The sequence below is a fragment of the Metopolophium dirhodum genome, chromosome 3 (genome assembly GCF_019925205.1).
Source record: "Metopolophium dirhodum isolate CAU chromosome 3, ASM1992520v1, whole genome shotgun sequence".
Lineage (NCBI taxonomy): Eukaryota > Metazoa > Arthropoda > Insecta > Hemiptera > Aphididae > Metopolophium > Metopolophium dirhodum.
The window spans coordinates 19,326,309-19,350,940 of record NC_083562.1 but is presented as its reverse complement, the minus strand read 5'-3'; the positions used below and the strand labels follow the sequence as shown (position 1 = coordinate 19,350,940).

Here is a 24,632-nt window from a genome sequence, read left to right as displayed (position 1 = left end):
CACACTCACAATCACCCGTATTATAGATTGAACCAATGGAGGTAAACCAATACGCGCTGTGTGATGCCGGCCAACTTTTACGATCCAATTATTACAAAAGTTTCCCGGCAGAAAAACGGCAAAGTTTCTTGCCAGTCTGCCAACTCTGTTGGTGTTTTATTATACATATATACCTATATCGCGAACAGCATGCGATGCCGCAGCAGCCATCGCATAAAACACTGCAAACTTAACGATGCGCAGTACGTTAAAATGTTATGACCAGCCGGTATACATAATATAGAGTACTGAGTAGATATACGACGGAGGCATATTATATTATATATTATTATGATATGTCAAAAGGCACACGTCGGTTTTAATTGATGGGCCTCGCAGGTATTGAATGGAGTCGTGATCTCCTCCCCCCCGGGCCCGCTTTTCATTGACCCATATTCGCCGTGTACGTCAGTTTTCCGAGTACGCACACCCTCGCGTTTTACTACGTTATGCACACCACGCGCACCACCTCTCACGAGCAGCACCAGTAGTAGAAGTTGTAGTAGTAGTATTAGTAGTAGTAGTATTGGTCCAAGGGTAGCAACATTATATATATACATATTGTGTACACTTTTCCAGACGTTGCCAACGTCGGAGCGACAGATTTACACACACGGTTTTACGCGTAAACACCGTAAATTATGATATAACAACTACTACAATCCTCGACCTCGCGGTCGTGTGTAGATTTGTTTCGTTCACGGCTCGCGTATAAATTATTGTTATGTATTATTATTATTGTGTAGTTTACGGCATCGTACATCGAACGGCAATATAATATTCGTACAAAACTCTCAAACCCTCCACGGGTGCGTTCGTGTGCCGACGCGCATGACAATAGAAATATATCGTACGGGCACGATAAATACCGTACGGGGGTCGTGTCTATACGCAAGCGTACAGTCCCTGTGTAAAACGGAGCACTGTTGGATGGGCGTCCTGGAAAAATCATTTTTCCACGGTGCGTACACGTTCCCCGGCAGGTCGACGGTATAGCGTTTTATGTTTTCATCCGGGTTAAAGATAAAATCACCGTTACAGGAAAACAAATGACGCGTATGTAACAGACATCATCTGCAGCTACTGCTCGCATAATATGATTACAGCGCACCGACTCAGTGTAATGTATACATACGACTAGACGAATAATCGTTGCAAATGTGTGACAGAGACTCAAGTTCGGGATGCTTCTTCATATCGAGAAAGGTCGGTGATGATGCTATATAAAATGTATATAGTATATGTAATATGTATGTATAATCGTTTTGCATGTATATCATATACGGTACACGCAATCATCGTGCAAACGTATGAATCGCGTAAACGACACGTTCGACACAGCCCTATATTATATGATATTATATAAATATTACTTCGGTCAAAGAGCGATCAAAGATAGAACAGAATTGTTGGTAACAAAATAAGGTCAAACATTACGATTGGTCTACCCAAAATTATTACCATTAGTTATTAATTAGCTTTAGTAAATATAAATTATTATTTATATACGGATAAACGATAGTAAATATGAGTTGAGGTCATAGTTAACACACATTTAAAATATAATATGCTATTAGTTCGATGTATTTGTACAAATATCATTCAACATTTTAAAAATAATAAGTAGATATACCACGCGTTAAATTTGTGTTTTTTCTTAGGGCCGTGATCGAGCTCAAGACTTGGCCACAACATCCAGACATGGCCAACAGCCATTGCCCGCTGGGACAAAAACTAAAGATGCACTGCCAGTGGTCTTACAGAGTGATTTTCGAAAAGTAATTCAATTTTAAGATTTAGTATATTTGAAATTTACTATTTAGTATTCACAACAGTATTTAAGTATTAATTTTTAATTTTTAGTTAAGTGGAATTAGTAAAGAAGATTTTCGATTAATCGACACCATTGAAAATGAGTATGATGCAACTACAGCAGCGGCACTTGATGCAGTACAACGTAGAGGTGAAATGGTTGTCCGAATACTGGACCCGAGAATTCACCTCACTAAAACTGCTACAGATGCGGCTAAAAAATTTCTCATGCTTCAAGTAAGTTAAAAGTGTATTTATTAAAAGATTATAAATATTAATTTATAACATGATTTAAATGTTATTATAGGATTCTAACCATATAGTTAATCTAGTTGAGATAATAAAGAGACCTGGACAAACTTTAGGGTTGTACATTCGGGAAGGTAACGGTATAAATCGTCACGATGGTCTATTCATTTCTAGATTAGCTCTAGAGTCAGCAGTATATAATAGTGGATGCATACAGGTAAACAATCTTACAATTAATATAAAATAAATAACTTCACATATTATGCTAAAAAAAAAAATTAAATAAAAATATATATTATACTATAAAATATAAAAACACGTGTTTTAAATTTTTATAATATTTAGGTTGGTGATGAAGTATTAGCTGTAAACCTAGTTGACGTTACAAGAAAAGCCGTAGACGAGGTTGTGATAATTATGTCAATACCTAGACGACTGGTATTGGCTTTAAGACAAACAAGAGGTATTCATCGAGCTTCAGTCAATGCTTCATTGGCTTCTGCCATGCCTAGTCACCAACCTCCGGTTGTTGTGATTAAAAAGGATCTTAGTAGGGAATCAGATGACCAACACGATGATGACGATGATGATATGCATATGAAATCATATATGACTACAGGGTGAGAACATTTAATATACTACTATATGTAATATCTAAATAATATTTAGATCATAAAAATATTTTTTAACACGTTGACTGTCATGTGACCGCCGGCGGTCACACAATATCGACATGTCAAGCATATTTTTCCATGTCATTTCAAATTTGTATACACCATTGTATTTGAAAAAAACGTTTAAAAATATATATATTAAAAAAATAATAATATGTTTATTACATCAAAAAAATTGTAATTATTCCCACTACGCCACTGTGCTTTTTTTAGTACATTATTGTAGCGTTTTGAAAAAATTAATAATATAAAACTATACTCATTTATGGGTGCCGGCGGTTGCAAAACTATACAATTTGAGAATTATACCGCCGGCGGTCACATAGTAATCAACGTTTTAGTAGTTTAAAGTAAACATTATATAAATATGTGGAGTAAAAATCACTAAAAGTATATATTTAAAGGGACAATAAAATTGAATCATAATTTATATTAATGTTATTAATAAACCAAAATAATATAATATCAAAATAGATAATTAATATATAATAACAGTTAGTTAAAATTAATTATGAAACAAATACATTAAAAAAACCAATTAATAATTAATAATTTATTTTTGTCGAGACTAACCAGATAAGTCACAATTTAGTGATTCCTAATATATTCATGAAATAATATAACGTAGGTTATAATATGCTCTATAATAAGGTTATAGAAAAATTAAACTAAGATTAAATTTAATATAATAGTAGAGTAAATCAAAGAAATAAAGAAAACATGCACGAACAACGACGTAGAGAATCTAGAGGAAGATCACAATCTCAACTTGCCTTGGATTCAAATGGCGATATTTCTGGGGATCTTTACTACAATTCACGACCTCCGGAGTCAAGAAGACAAACATCTACGGTATGCATGTTAACTTTTCTATGATTAACTAAAAATAATTCACTATATTCTAAAACTTACATTATTTTTCAGTTGGATCGTCGTAATAATTGGTCGTATCAGCCTCCTCATCCTCCAGTTTCTAATGAACAACCCAAATCTCAGCATTTTCAGCCATTCGATAAAGCATATCCTAAAACTTTAGAATCATTAGCTGAAAAGGTACATCCATTTTGTCCAGGTGGACAATCCTCAACTGGCAGAAGAATGTCAGCAACAACTACACAGCAACAATATCGCCGTAATAATATTCCAAGATCTGGTTCGGATCAGTATCTACCTAGATCTGAATATGATTATGGAAACAGTAAGTGCATAAAAAAAAAAATTGTGTTTAGTTCATACATACTTCCAAATACATATTAATATCGTTTTAGGACCATATCGACAATCGCAAACACTAATGAGATCCGGACTTAGAAGTAGTGCTGGCGCTGGATCCGGTACACGTTTAGTTTCACAATACTCGCAAGGTTCGTCTAGAACATTACCAAGACACCTAGATTATGCATCAGACACTGAAGCAACCAAAGTAACTTCTACATCTCCATACTACTATAGAGGTTCTTCGCAAATATCAGGTTTGATCTAAATTTCAAGTAACAATTTAATAATCTTAAATTATTTTTAAATTAATATTTATAGGTGTTTCAAATATATCGAGATTGCAGGGCAGTTCCACAATATCTAGAAGTAATTCTTTAAGATCAAATTCGCTTCCAAGAGATATTCGTACCCCGCGAACCCCACTTTCATCTCTCAACACGAGGTTCGCGATATTGTATTTTTTATTACTTGTTAATATGTTACATTTACGTGTATTTATATTTAAAATATTATTATCAAATTATAATATGTATTCAACAGCTTGAGAGGTAGTTTGAGGCGATACAATACACAGGACAATCCAAAAATATCATCTTCTCTGTTAAGTGATCATGAAGATAGTGACGGTAATCTTAGTGCTCCCGAGTTTCAAATGAGGCGCAAAAATCGATTAGTTAGCTCTCCTAGTGTATTTACAGCTGATGAATATAGAGCGTGGATGAGTAGAGCACCATCGACTAGTGCTATTTATGATCGTATACGTAACGTTTGCGATCCATCATTAAAACAACAAAAAGTACAAAGATTCACATTTAGCGCTGAAAACCTGCCAGAAAGAACTAGGCATTCGGAATTGATGAGTTATTCCGGAACCAATGCAGATTTAAGACCATTTAGAGGTCTTGGATCTCCAGCATTACCTTCAGCAACAACATCGACATTAGACAGACATACTAGAACGTCGTCATTAAGAAGAATTCGACATCTTTTAGAACTTGAAGCTAAACATTTAGGTCGACGTAGTCCATCGTCCACTTCAGATTTACAAGCTGACAGAGCTAGAGTATTGGAAATTAATCCAGCTGGTAAATTTCTAACCATGAAACTTTTCTTGTAATACATATTTTATTCAAGTTATATATATATATTTATTTTTTCGAAAATAGAGTTCTTAAAATACAAATTTGAAAAAACTACAATAGACAATGCTCCACCAATAAGTGGTTTATTGTGGGTGCATCTACTGGCTGGCAGAGGTCTCAGAGCGACTCCCACTACCGTATTACCAGGTCAACCTACAAATGGTTTGTATAATTTAATATACCTAGTTATGTACATTAGAACATTATTTTTAAAAACAATTCTTACAGTTATGGCGGCCACTGGTAGTTCGAGAGACTTGTATTGCGTTTTGGAGTGCGATCGCGTGCACAAAGCCAGAACTGTGGTGCGTACTGGTGATCTTGTCTTTGATTGGGATGAAACATTCGAATTAGATCTACTATCAAATAAAGAATTAGACTTTTTAATATACTCATGGGACCAACAATATAGGCATAAGTTATGCTACAAAGGATCTGTACATCTGGCGTCTTTAGTTAGAGATAGTCCCGTACATCAATTAGCTTTAAAAATTGAACCTCGGGGTACATTATATTTACGGTTAAGGCACACCGATCCTTATCAGACTTTTATCAGAAAAACTTTAAGAACTTCAACCACGCTACCGCCGAGAACGAAAACTGCTGGACTATTTGGTATGTACTTCAATGAATTACTAATCTCATAACGTTCGTTTCTGTTATTATTATTTGAAAACTGGTTCTAAACTATATTTAATAAAATATAAAGGTATTGATCTCGAGTCAGTAGTCACTCGTGAAAGTGGCGCAATTTCCAGTTCTCTATCTTCATTAGCACAAGCACCAGCTACAGCATCCGTACCAGTCATTGTTCGGAGGTGTATTGAAGAGGTTGAACGTAGGGGCTTAGACATTATTGGCCTTTATCGACTTTGTGGGTCCGCTTCTAAGAAACGGATTCTTCGAGAAGCTTTCGAACGTAATCCGAGAACTGTGGATTTATCACCTGACAACGTGCCCGATATTAACGTAATCACAGGTAAACACAGTAACAATTCAATAATTATAAAACTATTTATTTCTAATATTTTCGATTTTAGGTGTCTTAAAAGACTATTTGAGAGAACTTCCCGAACCACTCTTCACTCGTTGTCTATACCAAATGCTTCTTGATGCGCTGACGGTATTGTTGCCAGACGATCCACAGGCCAACGCCAAATTGATGTTATCGATTTTAGATTGCCTGCCAAAGTTGAATAGAGTATGTCATATTATATATTTAAACTCGATGATAGTAGACATTTAAAGACAATAACTTATTTCATTATCATTGAATATGTGTTTTTTTCTTACAAAGGCTACGTTGACGTATATTATGGACCATCTGGCACTTGTCGTGTCGCAATCTCCGCGAAACAAGATGTCAGCACAAAATTTGTCTATATGTCTAGCTCCTGTATTAATGGTCCAAAGCGAGGCGAAAGAAAAACCAATCGATTTCCAACAGCCCGTGAACGTGTTACGATATTTATTAGAGATTTGGCCACCTAAATCAGGTTAGGACAAGTTTATTAATACGGATTCCGTAAAAAATCACACAAAAAAAACTTGCAAACAATGCCCATTTCGATCGTGCAGTGCGAATGTCTGTGGTATAGTGCAGTGGTTCAAATCCAACCGTGCGTATAATGTATATATAATATTATATACCTACCTACGTACCGACATAGTCATCATAGGTGGAACTATGGGGCGTGCAGAGTGTGCAACTTCATTCCCCAATATTTGACAAAAGAGCTGTCTTAAATTAGGGTTTAAAAGCCACCAAGCCTTACTAAATCTGTTTGAAACTAAATATGAGTATAAATATATGGTTTTTTCTTTTAAAAAATGGGTACCATTTTATATTTTTAAATATAATGATTTACGCAGTTTAAAAATGTTAAGTGTATGTTATCTTAGTGCATTTATTGGATACATAAATGCATTTTAAGCTAAAATTTCTTTTAGATTTATTATATCCATATTTTTATACATATATAGTTTTGTATCACTCGTTTTATGTATTCACAGCTCTATATACAGAAAAAAAATATTAGCTATATAATATATACTATATACCTAGTTGTTATTAGATATAAATAATTATATTTCCTACTTTGAAAATCAAGCACAAGTATTTAAAATTCGTAGTATCTAGAGCTTATCGCATTTTAATTTTAACGAATAATAGTGGAGTTTTTTTTTTGTCATAATATTAAGTTTTATGTAGATACAGATAATTCATTTGAGTATGGTATCGTGAAAAGGGTTAAAAGCCTCCTACAAGTTGATATGCATTTTAAGATTCTGCTTACTCTGAACACAACTTCTGCTGGCTATGCCTTTAGGTGTATTTGCCAGGGGTTCTTGACCAGTGGTCCATGGACGCCTTGGGGGTCCATAATGGTTACTCGGTGGATAATGTCTAATTACAAATGTGTACAATATTATGGTGGTACCCGGAGAAGTTTGACTCATAATGTTTATATTAATGTTTAGGCGTATTTTATTTCATAAAACTATAAAAAAAGCTATAAATTATTCTTATAAGTTATAAACTAACATACATAGATAAATAGCACTCGTTACAATAATATATATTTTTAAATTAACATTAAAACAAAAATTAGATAGGTAAGTAATATTTTAATTTATTTTTATTATTATTACTATTTGTTATTTATTTTTATTTATTAAAAATATTTAACTACCATCTATACAACAACTGTACAATAAATAATTTTGATTTAAGATATTTACTTAGCGAGACAGATAAGGGAGGGCAGCCAGTAATGACACCCGATAGTAACAATTTAAAATCAAAAATGACTTATTTTGTGTTTGGGGAAAAGAAGCGTGGCTATAAACTGTACTGTAAATGGGTCCAATGTCCAGGTTAAGAACCCCTGCTATACGTGATAATCATATAATATATTTTCACCAGTATACTTAACAACATAATAATATTAGTACCTACCTATAATATTATATTATTTATACGATCCTCTTTTGCCACGGGTTCGCGAGCATTGTGAACATTGATGAGCCCCGACCATATTTTCCAGACAGTTCGGGAGTGTTTGCCGCCGTCGGTCGTCAACGGCGTTACTCGGCCCCCGCCGCTGCCCGCGAAGCCATCCTGCGTGCCCGCTGTGCCAACAAGGCGCGCCCCGCCGCCCGTAATTGTAGCGTCGCCGACCAGTGACACGGCCACGTCTGACGACGACGACGACGACAATGGCCACGGCCACGGCCACGACGGGACAGCCATCGAACCGCCACAGATACCGGCCAGGTCTAACGCGCACCGGCTGACCAAGGTGGCGGCGCCGGAGCCCGACGAGAACGCAGCCGAGACACCCAGCTCGTCTACCGGCACAGAAGACTCGCAGCGCGACGTGGCCGAGCGCGCCGCTGAGGCGGACGAAGAGAGTTGCGGCGAAGAACAACTGGAACGGAGACCACGAGGACTGCAGAATGTCAACACCGCCATCAAGCACAACGCTAATAATAATAATAGTAATAATAGTAATAATAATAATAACCGCCAATAATGTGGCTACATGTATTATAAATATTAGTGAAAAACGTTTGCCAACTTTCTACCAAGATAATAATATTATGTATATTTAGGCACGGGAGTTCCATACAAATGATCTGTATTGGACCGACGATAATAATATTATTATCTTTTATGATATACCTACTATGTTATTGTTATTTTTGTTGTTGTTGTTGTTGTTGTTGTTGTTGTTGCTGTTAATAGAAGAAACAATACATAATATGTATAATATTATTATTATCACCTTGAATTGATTTTTGTTTTAAAAAAAAAAACGATAATTTTTACTCCTCGGTAGGTAGATGTTATGCTACATATTACATAATATACTAGTACTACTAACTGTAAAAGGTCTGTGGTGTTACATACCTAGTACAGCAATATAATATTATAGAGTAGATACCTGTATAATATATGTGCAATTGATATGGAAAATTGATGCAGCATTTCTTAAATATACATGTACATAAAATATTCTTACGGTAGGAAATAATAACCATATTGTAACATTATTTTAAACATATTTAAAAAAAAATCCTAAAATTTTTAACAAAAAAAATAAAAACGACAATAAAATATAATACGGCATAATATTATTATACTTTGTTTATAATATAATCATTAATCATATTAGCAATATGTATATACAACACGACAACCATGCAAAAAAAAAAGTATTACGTTCATTTGGGTACTAATTGTTTTTTCGTGTTTACTATCAAAAACATTCTATACTAACTCGTTCCTCGTCACAAGGTAGATAAATAAATAAATAAGTTATATTTCAAGAATTTCAGAGTCATATAAGTAATATAAATAATAGGATTTATTAAAAAAATGGTAGAAATTTGGCAAGCATAATTCCACATAATTTCATATTTACGCACAAATATATATAAACAAAATGATATATGTTTGAAAGAAAATTAAGCACAAAATAAAAAAATTATAAATACCTACTGATCTAGATCACATGTTAATAAATATGATTTAAAAATGACTTTGTATAAATTAAAAATAAAATTAATTATTTCGCGCACCTTTTATAGACGATTAATATTTTATAAACATAAAAAGTAGTCGTTTACACGTAGATACGTAGATATTGTAAAAAATAGTCCATAACAACACAATCCCAAAAGCACTTGATTTCTGAACGATTTGATATTTTAAATGTTTTGATTTCAAACAAATGTAACAAAATGATTTATTGTAAATAAAAAAATGGTTGTTCCTACTGCTTCAATGTAAATCTTAAATCAATAATAAAAAAATGATGCATAGACTTTTTCACAATAATAAAATTAAAATAATTTACATGCACAAGAGTGTTTTCTGTTGAAAACATTTTCCAACAAATATGAATTAAGAATTTTTTTAATTTATAAACAAAACAGTTTGTCAATTTGAAGAGCTGCAGCCTGTATGACTAACCTTATAACTCAACAAATTTAATTTATCATTTTACTTAATTCCTATATACCTATATTTTATTTATAAAATAAAAATATTATGTATACATAATTGTGTATCATAATATATTTGTACCAAATAAATGTTGAGTGTCAATCCGTATTTCAATAAATGTATATAGATTAATCATTATATCAACAAAACAGTAGGTACCTATTTAGTTTTATTAAAAAAATATATTCTATTTGGTGCATAATAAATGATTAATACCATAAATTGTACAACATATAGGTAATTCGTATTAAAATATATATTTAAATAATATATCCATAGTCAAATATGGTGTTTTTTAGATGTATCAATGATGAATTCTAAATTAGTTAAATTTAAATGCCTACATTAAGTATTCTAATAAACTGTTTCACTAATTTATTTTACAAGTTATATTTTATTATACTATTGTAACCTAAACTTTACTCAAAATAAAAACAAATACAAATATCTTGAAGAAAAAAATTAAATCTTTGTTACAATTAATTTTTGATTTCATTGATTTATTTCATTTTTGAAATTAAAGCTCTTTAATAATGTAAAAAAAAATAAAAAAAAAAATTTTAAAAACACACTTTTCCATAAAAACATTTAAAAAAAAATTTTAAAAATTGCACTAAAAAGACAAAAATAATTCTCTGTACTTAAAAATAATGAAAAATTTATTGATGAAAAATTTAAAAGTGTGTGGTGCTCATACACTTGACATATATTCCCAGTCACTATCTTATAAACATGATTGAACAAAGAAGTGTATGTGAGACTTTCCTTGGCTTTTAAATTTTTCATCAGTAAATTTTTCATTATTTTGCTCTTATACTTGACATATACTGCCAGTCACTATCTTATAAACAGGATTGAACAAAGAAGTGTATGTGAGACTTAGCTCGGCTTTTAATGTTTTGTATGATGCACCACACACTTTTAAATTTTTCATCAATAAATTTTTCATTATTTTTAAGTACAGAGAATTATTTTTGTCTTTTTAGTGCAATTTTTAAAAATTTTTTTTAAATGTTTTTATGGAAAAGTGTGTTTTTAAAATTTTTTTTTTTATTTTTTATTTTCTACTTTTTAGTTGAAAGTAAATATTTTTATTAAACGTTTAAGAAATATGTTTGTGAAACAAAAAGAATCAAACTACTGGTGATTATGATTTATTTATAAATAAATAAGTTTATGTGGTCGTGAAATGACAAGACATTTATTTTGTTTGCCACAACCAATTGAAATTTTTTTATATTAACAATTTCATTATGAGACCATTATGTGTATTATATATTTTGTTATTTGACAGTACTTATAATTTATTGTCCGTCATTTACAATTGCTTCCGAGATATTGGGACGATGTTGTCTCATTCTGTCGATTTCATCCAAAGCGTCAACGTTACAGAATGTCTTGCCCGTTATTTTTGAAGCGTCCAATTCTTCGATACGTAGTCCATCGAGGCTACGAACTCTACTAATGATGACGTACGCTTGACCTTGTACGAATAGTTTCTGTCCCAAGTTCAATATCTGCGAGAGATATTACGGCGACGTCGTGGGGACAATCCTTTTTTTTTTTTTGGTCCATGTCCCAAAATGACAACGGATTATTGTATTGTCATCCAAGACCAAGGTCTATACCAATTTTCAGAATTTTTCATCTTCAAAAAGTGCCTCAAATCGAGCGCGCAAGATTTGATCACAGACAGACGTGAAACCAAACTTAAGAAAAGTGTTAATAAAAAGTGGGCTAGTAGGCAACCGCTTTGCTGTACAGTAGGTGTTCAGTGTACATTATTGTAATTGAGTAAGTCACTATAATACATACATTATGTATTGAATTCGATTTCATCGATAAATTGCATACAAAAAACGATTCTAAGGGGAGGTGGTCAAACTATCAGCTTATGCTTATACTACTTCTACATCACGGCTGTAGCCTGTAGATAGTATGATTGTTGGAAGCACGTCAGCGGTTAGCCTAACCTCTATAAAGTAGGCCTTACGCCATGTGGCACGAAATATTCAATAGTTCTTACTTCTTATATAAAATACGGAAAAGTGATGAGCTCCTCGCGGATGACTTATATAATTCTGAATTAGGTACTTTACAATCTTACTTCTTAGATAATATACTATGAATTAATATTTAATACCTATGGGCTATGGTCCAGAGTCTAAATTCAAATTTTACTTTAACATTGTCTTTCAAAATTCAGCATGGCAGTCTTTGTTATTTTCACGTCATGTTCATTATTAACTTTTTATTAATTCAGTAAACAAATGTTGTTGCCTCTTTATCATTGCTCGATATTACTGCAGCTATCTATAGCAGTAGTTTACGTCGTCATTTAAAGAGGCGTAAATAGGAGGGCTTAAGGGGCTATGCCCCCGAAACATTTCCTACATTTTGTTTTAAGCTCATTCAATATTATCAAAGTAGTCAGTTTAAAGCGCCCCCCCCCCCCCCAAATACCAAACGCAATTTGCGTCTATATGGACTTATTCATCAGTCTGTAACCAAATAATAAGTTGTATAGTTTCATTATACTGGTACAACGCTAGCCGTCTGGCTTTAAAACCTTGGATAGTATTGGATTCAAATTTTTAATATTATTTATAACTTAAAGTTAGGGACATTATCTGTGTTTGTAAACGTTGGATTTTTATGATATTTCAATTTTTATTCATGTTTATCTATAGATATGTAAAATATAATGCGATATAAAAATATCCACACATAGCAGAAAATTCACTCATCATAAAAAATCAAACGCACACACAGATAATGTGATTAAATTTAAGTTTGATAATAGGTCAAATATATTTTAATTTTAGAGCGAATTATGAGTATTTTAAAATTGTAAATGGTTTGTACATCTTAAAATACTCATAACTCGATTTAAAATTAAAATATAACAAAAATCCTATGATATGCTCTATAGATAATAATCTTACCTTTATAGTTTATATTTTATAAGAGGTCATTTCACTCTACTTTTTAAACTAACGGAGCTAAACATGGTCTACTGAGCATATAATTTGCAATGTTACGCACTTGGAAGACGGAGACAACAATAATGTCCGTGTAGCGTCCTCCTAACATTGCAGTAGTGTACCTATTTTGCCTATACAATGCGCCGGGCAACACATGTATGGACAAAGTATGTAAAACAATTATTTATTTATATACTCATCATCATTCATCAGTATACTTATAAGTTATTAAAGACAAAGTTTAGCGTAATAGATAACCTTGATGATATAGGTATTACATATTTTACAATTTTATATTTTCTTATATTTTTGATTAAAATATAATCATAAACTTAAATAAAAATTAGTTTTTATCAAAACTTAGTGTTAGATATTCATAACGTCTGCGTCTGTATGAACTAAGAAAGTTTAAGAGTTTGCACAGGTAAATGCGTTTTAAATAGCAAAAACGCTAAATTTATTATTAGTTTTTATCTGTTGGGCACCCACGTTCACCTTCCAATTTATTTTTTGATTTGTTTAACTCTATTAAATTATTTTGTATCCGATCGATGTAATTTATTTAGATTTTTCGGAAGCATTTGATAGGGATAACATAAAGTATTACTAAACGTCTTATCTCACGCTGGGTTTGAGGAACCTTTATTAACATGCAGGTTTATAGCTCTTACTTATCTAATAGGGAGCAATTCGTAAAAGTTTCTGAAATAAGATCTTGGTAAATACTGACTTTTGGTCTCCCACAAGGGGGTCATATCTCTCCGATGCTATTCTCATTATTTATCAACGGTATAAAATATGTTATAAAGGAAAGAAAATTTCTGTTATTCATGGATGACCTGAAGCTGTACATAAAAGTTAACTCAAACGATGATTATATTCGTTTGAATGATGGCCTTAATGCAATTGTACAATGGACTTCAATCATGGGTTTCCATACCCCGATCAAATTATTATACTGTGCCTTGGTTCGCTCTGTGCTTGAATACGGATCTATATTGTGGGTTCCTACTGGCCAAATTTATCTCTTGGAACGGGTACAGCGTAAGTTTTTGTACTTTGCTGGGCATGTATTAAAAAATTGAACACCAGCCACATAATTATGCTCCAGTCCTTTTTAATCTACAATTGTCTTCGTTGGCTGACTGGAGAGTGCAAGCTAATTTCGCTTTTCTTTCTAATTTATACTGTCAGGTAAAATTGACTTCTCTAATCACCTATCTTGTATTAATTTCAACTTCGACCGTACGTAATAAGTAATAACTATCCGATTTATAATCATGTTTATTTTAATGTAACCATTGAACTACCTGCAGCCTGTACTTTCAAAAAAAACAAAAACATTTATACATATTTTATAAAACAGTAATTTTAAAATTTTAAAATGTGTTCTTAAAATTTACACGTGTTGATCATTATGCTATGTATATGGTACTTTTATAAATTTAAAGTTAATCGGAGGATTGCAGCCTGAGTAATAGGCAATAGTAATTAATCGAAACGCTATTTTTCAACAATGTTGTATCTACATCCGTATGCGCCGTCCATATTTCTCCTTCAAACTGTACTATGATTTCGGCATATTCCTCCGTGCGTTGGTTGAAATCACTAATATGACAATGCGTGGTAGTGGGGGTAACGCATACTTGTTGCGTATATCTATATCTATGAATTTATATATTACCTAGTCTTTTCAACCAATTTTTGCTAACAATGTATTACCTAATTTATTTTAACTATTGTATAAATGTACTAAAAAGTTTCTTTCGTTGTATTATTATAACTTTAGGCATCTGCTCGTATTTTTAATAAAACAAATAAATAAAAATATTAATTTAATCAATCCCTAAAACAACAAAGAGTCACACAAATCAAGTGTCACACAGGCGTCAGGCACTAATTTCAGTTTGACGACAAACCATTTAAAGATCAAAAAGATGTTTTACAAAATATACAGCAAGGCACCTAATTTTAACGTTCACAGTAATAAAAAAAAAAACTAAGAACATGCCAGTTACTGAGACGTTATGGAACCGTTAAGAAGACGTTACACCCGCATTTGTTGTCACCAATCACCATCTTACAAGTGCGTAGGAACTTCAAAAATGTTCATAGCTCGTTTAAAAACTGAAGTATTTTAAAAATACCAATAGGTAAACGAGCAAAGCTGATAATGATCTTACCTTTAAGTTTCATAATACACTATTTTTAAGGGGTTTTATGTAGGCAATTTTTTTGGAAAATATAAAATAATTTAACAATAACTATAAATATATTTTAAATAATTTACTATTTACGATTGACGCTTATAGGTAGGTACTACGAATTACGATTGATTGTTTGGTAATTACAAAACTGCAAAGAAAAACTGTTTGGTGAGTGTACATTTAGATATTAATCCATGACGAAACTGAATATTACATATTATTTTTTATATATTTTGATATAAACCATTTATCAAAAGATTAATATTTTTAGTCTTTTATATTATATTCAACTTATCTATTGTTCCGTGCTATTGCCTATCGGCTATCACAGTATTACCTAAAGTTTAATGATTCATAAATACTCATTCAAATTTTGGTTAAGACGCAATAATATTTTCAAAAACATCATAACATTGTATATAAACTATAACTTATAACACTATAATAGTCTAACCATAACTAAGTACCATAACTAATTTAATTTAATCTATTCTGTGCAGTGCTCGAAATGGAAAATTGTACGAACCTGAAGCTTATACAATTGATATGCCGTGTGCGAGTATGACAATAATAATATACATTTTTTAATTCAGGCAATTTTATTCACTTTTTCTATATTTACTTAATATTATTACGATCCTAAACTCTTAAATTCTAACTTTAACCAAGTACCAACCGGAACGGACGCAAAGCCTAATATTACGAACACTCCATTTCGAGCACTGGTTCTGTGCTATAATTATAGCCTATTAAGTAGGGGTGGGTCGAACTCCAAAATGCTGTCTCGAATTGAAATCGAACCGAACAATTCAGTGTGATGTCGAACTCGAACCGAACTTTTTAATTATACTTGTACCGAACATTTTGTTCAACATCAAGCCTGTTTCCTGTACCATATATTTGTTATGTTTCATAGTTTTATTATTTATCTGAACCCAAACCAAACTTTTGAATTAAATGTCAAATCAAAATTTATAGTCTTATGTCAAACCAAAATAACTAACGACGATCGAGTAAGGAGTAGGACTATAAATTATAGAATTTCGAACTTTTTGCTTGAGTTCGGTTCGATATTTTAAAGCCTGGATTGATTTTTGAACTCGAAAAGAACACCCAGGGGCGCCCACAGAGAGGGGCCAGTAGATGCAATGGCACCCCCGGGATTTTTTTAATGAACAAAAATATCAGTGTATAATAATGTAAATATGTGATTACCTATGTATGTACCTATAACATAAATTTAATTTTGCACACACTGAGCTGATTTTCTGCGGGCGCCCCTGAGAACACCTAATATTTGGTTCGTTCCTAATATTCGAACAGTTCGACCCACCTCCACTGACTATAAAGCCACTGAACTATAGTAGAATTCAGTGCAATTTACAGTAAAAATAAGTGATTACTAGTTTAAAAAAAAGAAGTTCGTATCTTTTTAATCTGTCTATGTGGGTATCACTGTGTTTAATGATAACCATGGAGATTAGAGATAATCTCTAATCTTCATGATGATAACCTTGTTAAACTTAATACGCGACTGATAACCAGTAAAATAACCTAAAAAAAATCTAATGTTTTATCAAAATATCAAATAGAAAAAGTTTTGAATTTTGTATTACCGTAGTCTGTATTTGAAATCGGTATTCAGTCGACCCGATCGGTTTTGTGCTCTTTAGTCAATAACCATTACCAGTCCGATTCGTTCGAAATTCGAATTCAGATTTTTGTTATTGTATAACGGTTGTCGATTTTTGAGTTCACTTTTCACAGCGGAATGGCTGCAGTATTGGATGACGTAAAGTCAAATGTATTAAAGAAGACTGAAGAAGTGTTCGATGATGATGAACAAGAAGAAGATGTTGAAGATGGACCGACGGTCACAAAGAAAAAGAGGAAACGAAGGAAGAAGAAGGCACAAACAAACGGTAAGCAATAAAAATATTTTTTAAATTTTTTACGTTTTACCATGTGCAATTTTTAGATGATGGGACGAATACTAAAGAAAAGGATGAAGTAGAAAAAGAAGTGACTAGTGGTGTAACCAATATTAATATGGACGATGAAGCCGAAGCCGAAAAAAAAAAGTCCAGACGCCGTGCAAAAAAGAAGGAAACCAAGGTCGAAGAACCAGAGTCAAAAGAAAAAAAGCAAACTGATCCTCCATCTGTCCCCATACACGAACTCTTTCCAACAAGTAGTTAACCTATCTTAAAAACAACTTTACTTTAAGTTGTATGGAGTATTCAAATTTGATTGTTTGTTAATTACTGTTTCTATTGAATGGTCTATGCAATATTCCATTCTTTAAGGCTTGACAAGTTAATTCATTTCTTCAAGTTTCTCAAAATTGTTGTCTTATTTTATTAAAAATCAAATTTTTGTACTCATCAATTTAAAATTAAGAATAATAATATTCATTAATCTGGTTAGCATACCTAATTAAAAACAAAAATGTTTGAACCTAATATCTAATCATTTGATAGATTAAAGTGGTGTGATTTTTTTTAATCATGGTCAGATAGTTGTTTATTCTATTGTATTCAAAGATAAGATTAATCTACTATAAACAATACAGGTGTCCCACAATATTTTACAAATTTAAGGTGTTGGCCTAAGAAATTTATATTTTAAACTTTAAATACTTGTGAAAACCGTGTATAAAGTTATTTTGTAGATAATAATTATTAATATATGAACCATTAATTAAATCTAATGGGTCTGAAATTTAAATTATTATTGCTTATGAAAACATAATATTAACTATCAGAAAACAATATTGGAGCTTAATACCTATTTTATTTTTTTATTTTTATCTTGTAACTCATTAATTAATATGTATTTACTATGTTATCATAGGTGAGTATCCTGTTGGACAAGAAGTTGAATATGATGGACGTATGGGTAAACAGCGAATAACAAGTGAAGAGAAACGAGCAATAGAAAGTTCCAAGTATGATGATTATAATGATGCCAGGCGGGCAGCTGAAGCTCATAGACAAGTAAATTTATTTATTTATTACTGTTATTTAATATTAACTGTGATGTATTAGGTACGAAAACATATTCAAAGCTGGGTAAAACCTGGAATGACTATGATTGAAATTTGTGAAGAGTTAGAGCGATGTTCTAGAGCTTTAATTGGAGAAGATGGACTTAAAGCTGGTCTTGCATTCCCAACAGGATGCTCAAGAAATAATTGTGCTGCACATTATACTCCTAATGCGGGTGATCCCACAGTCTTATTATATGATGACGTTACCAAAATTGATTTTGGCACACACGTGAATGGTGAATTTAATGTTTTCTTCTCTTTTGAATTCTATGGTTAATTATTTTATTTTTAGGCCGTATAATTGATTGTGCGTTTACTTTGACTTTCAATCCCAAGTATGATAAGCTTGTAGAAGCTGTGAGGGATGCAACTAATACAGGAATAAAAGTAAACTCTAAAGATTAACACTTAGGTATTATAAACAATAACTTATTGACAATTTAATTGTAAGGCTGCTGGTATCGATGTTAAACTTTGTGAAGTTGGTGAAGCAATTCAAGAAGTAATGGAATCTTATGAAGTTGAGCTTGATGGTAAAACGTATCCTGTTAAGTCAATTAGAAATCTCAATGGCCATTCGATTGATGCATATAGTAATTATTAACAATTTAAATTATTTTAAATTATGAGTGAAGTAATAGTTATATAGCCAGCCAACATACTTTGGTTGGTTGGATTTTTTCTAATGATATTTACTAAAATAGCTTCTACACTTCAATTAACTACATTGACAATCAAAATTTGCAACTACACAGCTGATATTTTAATGAGTGTTGCTCATGTTCTTGGCCGCGAATAAATGTAGAAATTTAAAGAAGTGCAGTATTAAAAAAAATAGATAAAGGCATTTACCTTTAGTCAGTACCATTCGCATTGCTTTTCTTATCGAATATTTAAAAACAGTTGTAACATACAGACTACGGTCATAATAATCTATTCAACGGTCTTATGCGTCAAGCTAACTTCATTCTACCCTCTGGTTTTAATTATAGTCGACTGAATTAACATTGTACTAGTGTCAAATTTTATTCTATACATTTTCAATGGCAGCACTTTGAGCCTTACCCATATTTAATAAACAATACCTATCCAACCTCGTTAAAGTCGTTGTAAGATTCTTGGTACCTACCTCAAGTTTGTATTATTTTTTTTTTTACAGGAATACACGCAGGCAAAACTGTACCAATTGTTAAAGGTGGTGAAGCAACTATGATGGAGGAGAACGAGTTCTATGCTATTGAAACATTTGGTTCCACAGGACGTGGTATTGTCCGTGATGATATGGATACATCTCATTATATGAAAAACTTTGATGCTCCATACGTGCCACTACGACTCCAAGCATCACAAAAATTGCTTGGTACAGTCAATAAGAACTTTGGTACATTGGCATTTTGTAAACGCTGGCTTGATAGGTTGGGCGCAACTAAATATCAAATGGCACTAAAAGACTTATGCGATAAAGGCAAGTTTTTATATTTGTTTAAAACAAAATATACAATTAATATTACTTTATTATTAATTGAATGTAATATTTTGTTTTACAGGAATTCTTGACGCCTATCCACCATTATGTGACATCAAAGGCTGTTATACAGCTCAGTTTGAACACACAATTGTACTTAGACCAACATGCAAGGAAATCATAAGCAAAGGAGATGATTATTAACTCTTGAGTAATTTGAGTCAATACAAATATTATATCGCCAATATTATAACAAATGTATCGTTGTTTTAAAATGTTGTTAAAACCTTTGGTGATAAATTAAATCAATAAATTAAAAAATTAATTTTATGATGTTATAATATTATAAAAACCTATACAAAAAATTGATGAACTACAAGTCAATTACACTTAATATTATAATATTATCAATATGTGGATAAAAATAGGTTTATTACTTAATTTATTTATGTTTCCTCATTTTTTTTTTTTTTTACATAATATGACTTGGCAGTTATTATTGACTCTTCTGTTGTTCATCATTGGCCAATAATGATTCTGCCATACGCTCGTAGTCATCTAAGCTGAACTGTGTAAGAGAACGGTCAAATTCCTTCATGAATTCTTTTAATACCTTGACCGTATCTTCTGTGCTATAATGTTCTCGTACGTGCTTAGTAATCATTTCTTCTAATTCGTCAGTTTTAATGATTTGCTGTTTAACAATTAAGTTCAATCTGGTACCGTCCTTTATTTGTGGATAATCAACTAAGGTTTTTTCATCTATAAATATTTTTAAAAAAAGAGGTTATCCCTTATCAATAGATTATAAAGTTAAAGAATAATTACCACATAAAGGACGACCGGTAAGCAATAATCTTTGATCTTTAACAGGAACCTTAAGTGCTTCAAATACATGATTTTTTAGCTCTGCTATTGTCATCTCACTTTGAACCTAAAAATGAATTGTTCGCATTAAAATGCAATTAAAAAAAATTACTGAATCACAGAACTATAAGATAATTGTCAATTATAAACATTTATATGGATTAATCATATAATTTGAAACTTTTTGTGATATAATTAACTTATAAAATGTATGACGTCATCCAATATTTGAACTACAAATAACTCAATGCAATCATGCATTATTATTAAGGAACGAAATAGTATACAGAAAAAATAATAATTTTTAATAATTAATCATTTATTTTAAATATTATTTAAATTTCATATACTTAGTAAATATAAAAAAAAATTATAAAAGTATTTAATTGATAGTAACTGTTATCATTTATAGTACATATTTTAGTCATACAATGAATGTTATAATATAAAAATAAATTAATGTATTAAAATCATATGAAAACTTGTTGTGAGGCTAGCATGTCTGCGAATGGTTTTACTAGTCCTCGAGTAGCAAAATAGAACACAAGTCCAAAAGTTATTGATATAGGTAAAGCGGGCAGAGCTCGTCTGAATATAGCCAATAATAATAGTGTTAAGCATAATCCAATAAGTATAGCCACAAAGCATGCTAATGTGGTATTCCAGTCTCCATAAGATGACGCTTTGCCCACTAAAACGCTGTAGAATATGAAATCTCCTAATCCAAGTTTGACACCTTTATCATCTTCGTCCATCAGTCTTCTACAAACTCTAACTTCTTCAGTCTGAGGCTGCTGGTGTTCTTCGACCCATGTTCTGGTAAATCCATTTTGGCTGTCTGTGGTACTATCGACACTATCTGAACGGTTCATCATGTATACAACTGTAGATGAGTAGATTAGTGCAGGAAATATTTGTTCGTTACGCTCCTCAGCCAATTCAACAAGAATACGCAAGGGTCCTCGTGGTGTGAGGACAGCAATCAAGTCCCAAATAGATATAACAAACAGCACAACCCAAGTGGTCCATTCAGGCATGTACTTGATGAACACAAGTGCCATGAGGGCAGCAATGAATATCAGATAAGATTGCTGGAGTCGCAGTGGGCCTTTCCAGTGTATACATACCATGCCTAGCATACCGATATTCCAGATTATTAAAAAAAATGTTATATAATCCATAGGAACGTTATATGTGTGTAAGATTTCCTCGATGTACAGACTAGTAAACATGGACAAAAGAAGCAACGACGACATGATGAGCCAACCGTGTATTAATTTATAACATCGATATTTGTACAACGCGATTAGGAACACTGTCATAACGATGACGACAGATATCAGTATCAGCGAATTGGCCACAGCGTTTAGAACTTTAGTCGAAGGCTCGGGACTGGTTTCGTGGAATGGTGTATACACCAGGTAAACATCTTTGACGTTGTAGAACGACACAGAGTTGATCGTGGCCACCACAACCAACATGCACATCGACACGGGTACAAATAGCTTGATGACGTGCTCGGCGCCATACTTGAGCGTTTCTTCTTCTTGGGCCGTCAACGAGTCACGGCGCGACGTTTCCCTGGGGGCCGCGGCAGCCATTAGCGGAATTGTTTCTCTACGAGTCGGTGACTTGCTGTTGCTGCTGCTGCTGCTGCTTCTGCTGCTGCTGTCGCGCATCAATAGAACACACAAACAAGGGGAGACGCCAAAGTGTAAGCCTCAATCTACGCACACAGATCTAAGCGCGTGTTCTCACTTCCTCAACAATGTAACAGAAAATAACGTATCGTTTAAAAAGCGCCCATACTCACGTCGAAAGAACATTCCTGTCCGTTAAGTATCTTGATGTTGATTTTCATTGTTTCGCGGACCGTGCAACAATCACTGCATTTAAACCGCAAATCAATAGTTGATATATGTGGAGGTAGTGTCGCCGAACTCAAAGCGTCATGTCGTGGACATTCGGGGTACCGCGGTGCCTGCCTAGTTGAAAACACACGATTCGAGCGAAACAGCGCAACTCGATCACAACAATTCCAAGATGATTATTGAAAATCGGAATATAATATGTAAAAGGCAGCCCGTAGCCGTAGCGGCTGGCTGTCAAGACTCGAGAGTGGGTGATATGAAATAAAACGATACAGTGCAAACAATCATGCAGGGTGCATCAGCCATAATAAATTACGACATAATAGTATTTTACTCAACGATTTGATCGATTATTGTAAAAATACGAAAACCAAGGATGTTGTATGCATTTTAGGACTTTACTAAACGGCGGCAAATTTAAACCTATATACTTGTTAGAAATATTATTACTATAATACTATAGTATAAATAGTATAAATTTATAATAATATATTTAAAACATTATCATTTATTTATGAACACCATATTATTATTATTGAATCAACATTTTAATGTAATTAAGACAATATAGGTAGTTATAGTTTGTTGTTAAAAAGCATTAGCTAAATGATATAGCAATTTTGAACTAATAATCGAATAATGTACCGGTCTTGCAATGATTAAATTATTTTAATTAAAAATCTAATTTTTATTTTATCGTTACTTTACAATTTATAATATAATAATAATATATTATGATGAATTATTTAATATTATTATAAATATTTAAATAATTTATCATCCAGGAGAACGTGCAGGGCACCTGCATGCAAACAAATTTTAAGAAGTAAAACAAAAAAGGTGGATAAGTGGATGTCGCTCTGCTGTGCAGTAGGTTACAAGTGGGTCACTGTAATGGATGGTGTTAAATTTGAATTCAATGATATAATATTATTGTATAAGAAAAACGATTCTGAGCGAAAACGGCCAGTCAGCCTATGATATTACAAAGTATATTTGATGATATTATTGTGAATAAAGTAATTTATATATAACCTATTTACTTGGAGCCTTGTTTTAAATTTTCAATCCTTAGCCATAAAAGTTAAACATTTTATACATTTTTAACCACAAAATAATTAATAAATTATAAATTTGATAAATGTTGTCAAAATTTGAACTTTAAATGCTTATAAAAAAAAATTGTGACTATGTATTTTTAATATTTTTCAACTGCTATTAGAACGATACATCAGGAGCCTTATATTAAATATTCACGCTTTTTTACCCAACAAATAAAATTTTATTGATATTTATAGAAAAAAAAAACTAAAAAAATTGAAAACTGACAATGTCCGTTAACAGCTCAAATAAAGTCAAAATATTTTCAAAATTTTATTGTGTATAGAAAATGCTAATATAAACATTCAGTGAAATTTTCAAGTATCTACAGTCATTCGTTTTTTAATTACAATAAAATAAGAAAATTGTTACATGAGAAATCGAGTAAATATAAAATGTTGTAAAAATATAAATTTCAGACACTCATAAAAATTTAATTTAAGTTTCTTCTAGACATTTTTTTTTTGATAAAGGTAGACAAACTTATGAGTAATCTTATATTACATTTTCAAATCTTAGATTTAAAAAGCAAAATTTTTATGAATTCTCATCAAAATAATTTGCTATTTTTCGTGATTTTTCCGTATTTTGTCAAAATTTGAACTTTAAATGCTTATAATTAAAAACTGTGACTAAGGATTTTTAATTTTTTTCATCTGTCTTTGAAACAATAACCTAGGAGCCTTCTATTAAATTTTCAAGCTTTTTTACTCAACAGATAAAATTTTATTGATATTTATAGAAAAAAAAACTAAAAAAATTGAAAACTGACAATGGCCGTAAACAGCTCAAAAAGAGTCAAAATATTTTGTAAATTTTATGGTGTATAGAAAATGCTAATATAAACATTCAGTCAAAAATTTCATGTTCCTACGGTCATTTGTTTTAGAGTTACACCAGAAACCAAAATCGATTTTCTCGAAAACAGATTTTGCGTAAAAAT

The 24,632-nt window shown here is 31.9% G+C and overlaps 4 protein-coding genes across 6 annotated transcripts in view; 2 read left to right on the top strand and 2 right to left on the bottom strand.

The window, feature by feature from the left end:
- The window catches only part of LOC132941316 (rho GTPase-activating protein 100F-like), a 33,949-nt gene extending 24,232 nt beyond the window's left edge, over positions 1-9,717 (top strand). The window contains exons 1-16 of one of the 3 annotated variants that reach the window (XM_061009325.1): positions 626-1,245; positions 1,701-1,817; positions 1,903-2,088; positions 2,159-2,317; positions 2,446-2,720; positions 3,467-3,626; positions 3,699-3,972; positions 4,043-4,246; positions 4,311-4,434; positions 4,533-5,077; positions 5,159-5,296; positions 5,363-5,749; positions 5,844-6,113; positions 6,175-6,335; positions 6,432-6,630; positions 8,186-9,717. In XM_061009325.1, the coding sequence (XP_060865308.1) occupies positions 1,198-1,245; positions 1,701-1,817; positions 1,903-2,088; positions 2,159-2,317; positions 2,446-2,720; positions 3,467-3,626; positions 3,699-3,972; positions 4,043-4,246; positions 4,311-4,434; positions 4,533-5,077; positions 5,159-5,296; positions 5,363-5,749; positions 5,844-6,113; positions 6,175-6,335; positions 6,432-6,630; positions 8,186-8,670 (3,732 nt within the window). In that variant the 5' untranslated portion in view covers positions 626-1,197 and the 3' untranslated portion in view covers positions 8,671-9,717. Of the gene's footprint in view, positions 1-625; positions 1,246-1,700; positions 1,818-1,902; positions 2,089-2,158; positions 2,318-2,445; positions 2,721-3,466; positions 3,627-3,698; positions 3,973-4,042; positions 4,247-4,310; positions 4,435-4,532; positions 5,078-5,158; positions 5,297-5,362; positions 5,750-5,843; positions 6,114-6,174; positions 6,336-6,431; positions 6,631-8,181 lie in introns of those variants that run through there. The other 2 variants (XM_061009324.1, XM_061009326.1) reach the window with 2 other exon arrangements.
- Positions 9,718-16,905: 7,188 nt separating this feature from the next.
- On the top strand, positions 16,906-20,180 carry LOC132940766 (methionine aminopeptidase 2). Its single transcript, XM_061008504.1, has 8 exons — positions 16,906-17,258; positions 17,315-17,527; positions 18,190-18,332; positions 18,384-18,621; positions 18,678-18,772; positions 18,837-18,978; positions 19,545-19,850; positions 19,933-20,180. Exons 1-8 carry the CDS (start codon positions 17,108-17,110, stop codon positions 20,052-20,054), a joined length of 1,410 nt encoding a protein of 469 aa, XP_060864487.1. The 5' UTR covers positions 16,906-17,107; the 3' UTR covers positions 20,055-20,180.
- Positions 20,164-22,902, bottom strand: LOC132940768 (ubiquitin-like protein 4A). Its single transcript, XM_061008506.1, has 3 exons — positions 22,531-22,902; positions 20,679-20,784; positions 20,164-20,612 (listed from the first exon to the last, which is right to left on the bottom strand). The coding sequence occupies exons 1-3, from the start codon at positions 22,576-22,578 to the stop codon at positions 20,347-20,349; spliced, it is 420 nt and encodes a 139-aa protein (XP_060864489.1). The 5' UTR covers positions 22,579-22,902; the 3' UTR covers positions 20,164-20,346.
- On the bottom strand, positions 21,016-22,535 carry LOC132940767 (presenilin homolog). The gene has a single exon (XM_061008505.1). The coding sequence runs from the start codon at positions 22,394-22,396 to the stop codon at positions 21,188-21,190; it is 1,209 nt and encodes a 402-aa protein (XP_060864488.1). The 5' UTR covers positions 22,397-22,535; the 3' UTR covers positions 21,016-21,187.
- Positions 22,903-24,632: the final 1,730 nt, after the last annotated feature.

Coding starts and splice junctions, on each gene's coding strand:
- LOC132940768 (XM_061008506.1), bottom strand. CDS start 22,578: ATGAAAATCAACATCAAGATACTTAACGGACAGGAATGTTCTTTCGAC. Junction 20,785..22,530: donor GACAGGAATGTTCTTTCGAC/GTGAGTATGGGC, acceptor ATTCATTTTTAG/GTTCAAAGTGAGATGACAAT. Junction 20,613..20,678: donor TACCGGTCGTCCTTTATGTG/GTAATTATTCTT, acceptor AAATATTTATAG/ATGAAAAAACCTTAGTTGAT.
- LOC132940767 (XM_061008505.1), bottom strand. CDS start 22,396: ATGCGCGACAGCAGCAGCAGAAGCAGCAGCAGCAGCAGCAACAGCAAG.
- LOC132940766 (XM_061008504.1), top strand. CDS start 17,108: ATGGCTGCAGTATTGGATGACGTAAAGTCAAATGTATTAAAGAAGACT. Junction 18,333..18,383: donor CAGCTGAAGCTCATAGACAA/GTAAATTTATTT, acceptor GTGATGTATTAG/GTACGAAAACATATTCAAAG. Junction 18,622..18,677: donor TTTTGGCACACACGTGAATG/GTGAATTTAATG, acceptor TTTTATTTTTAG/GCCGTATAATTGATTGTGCG.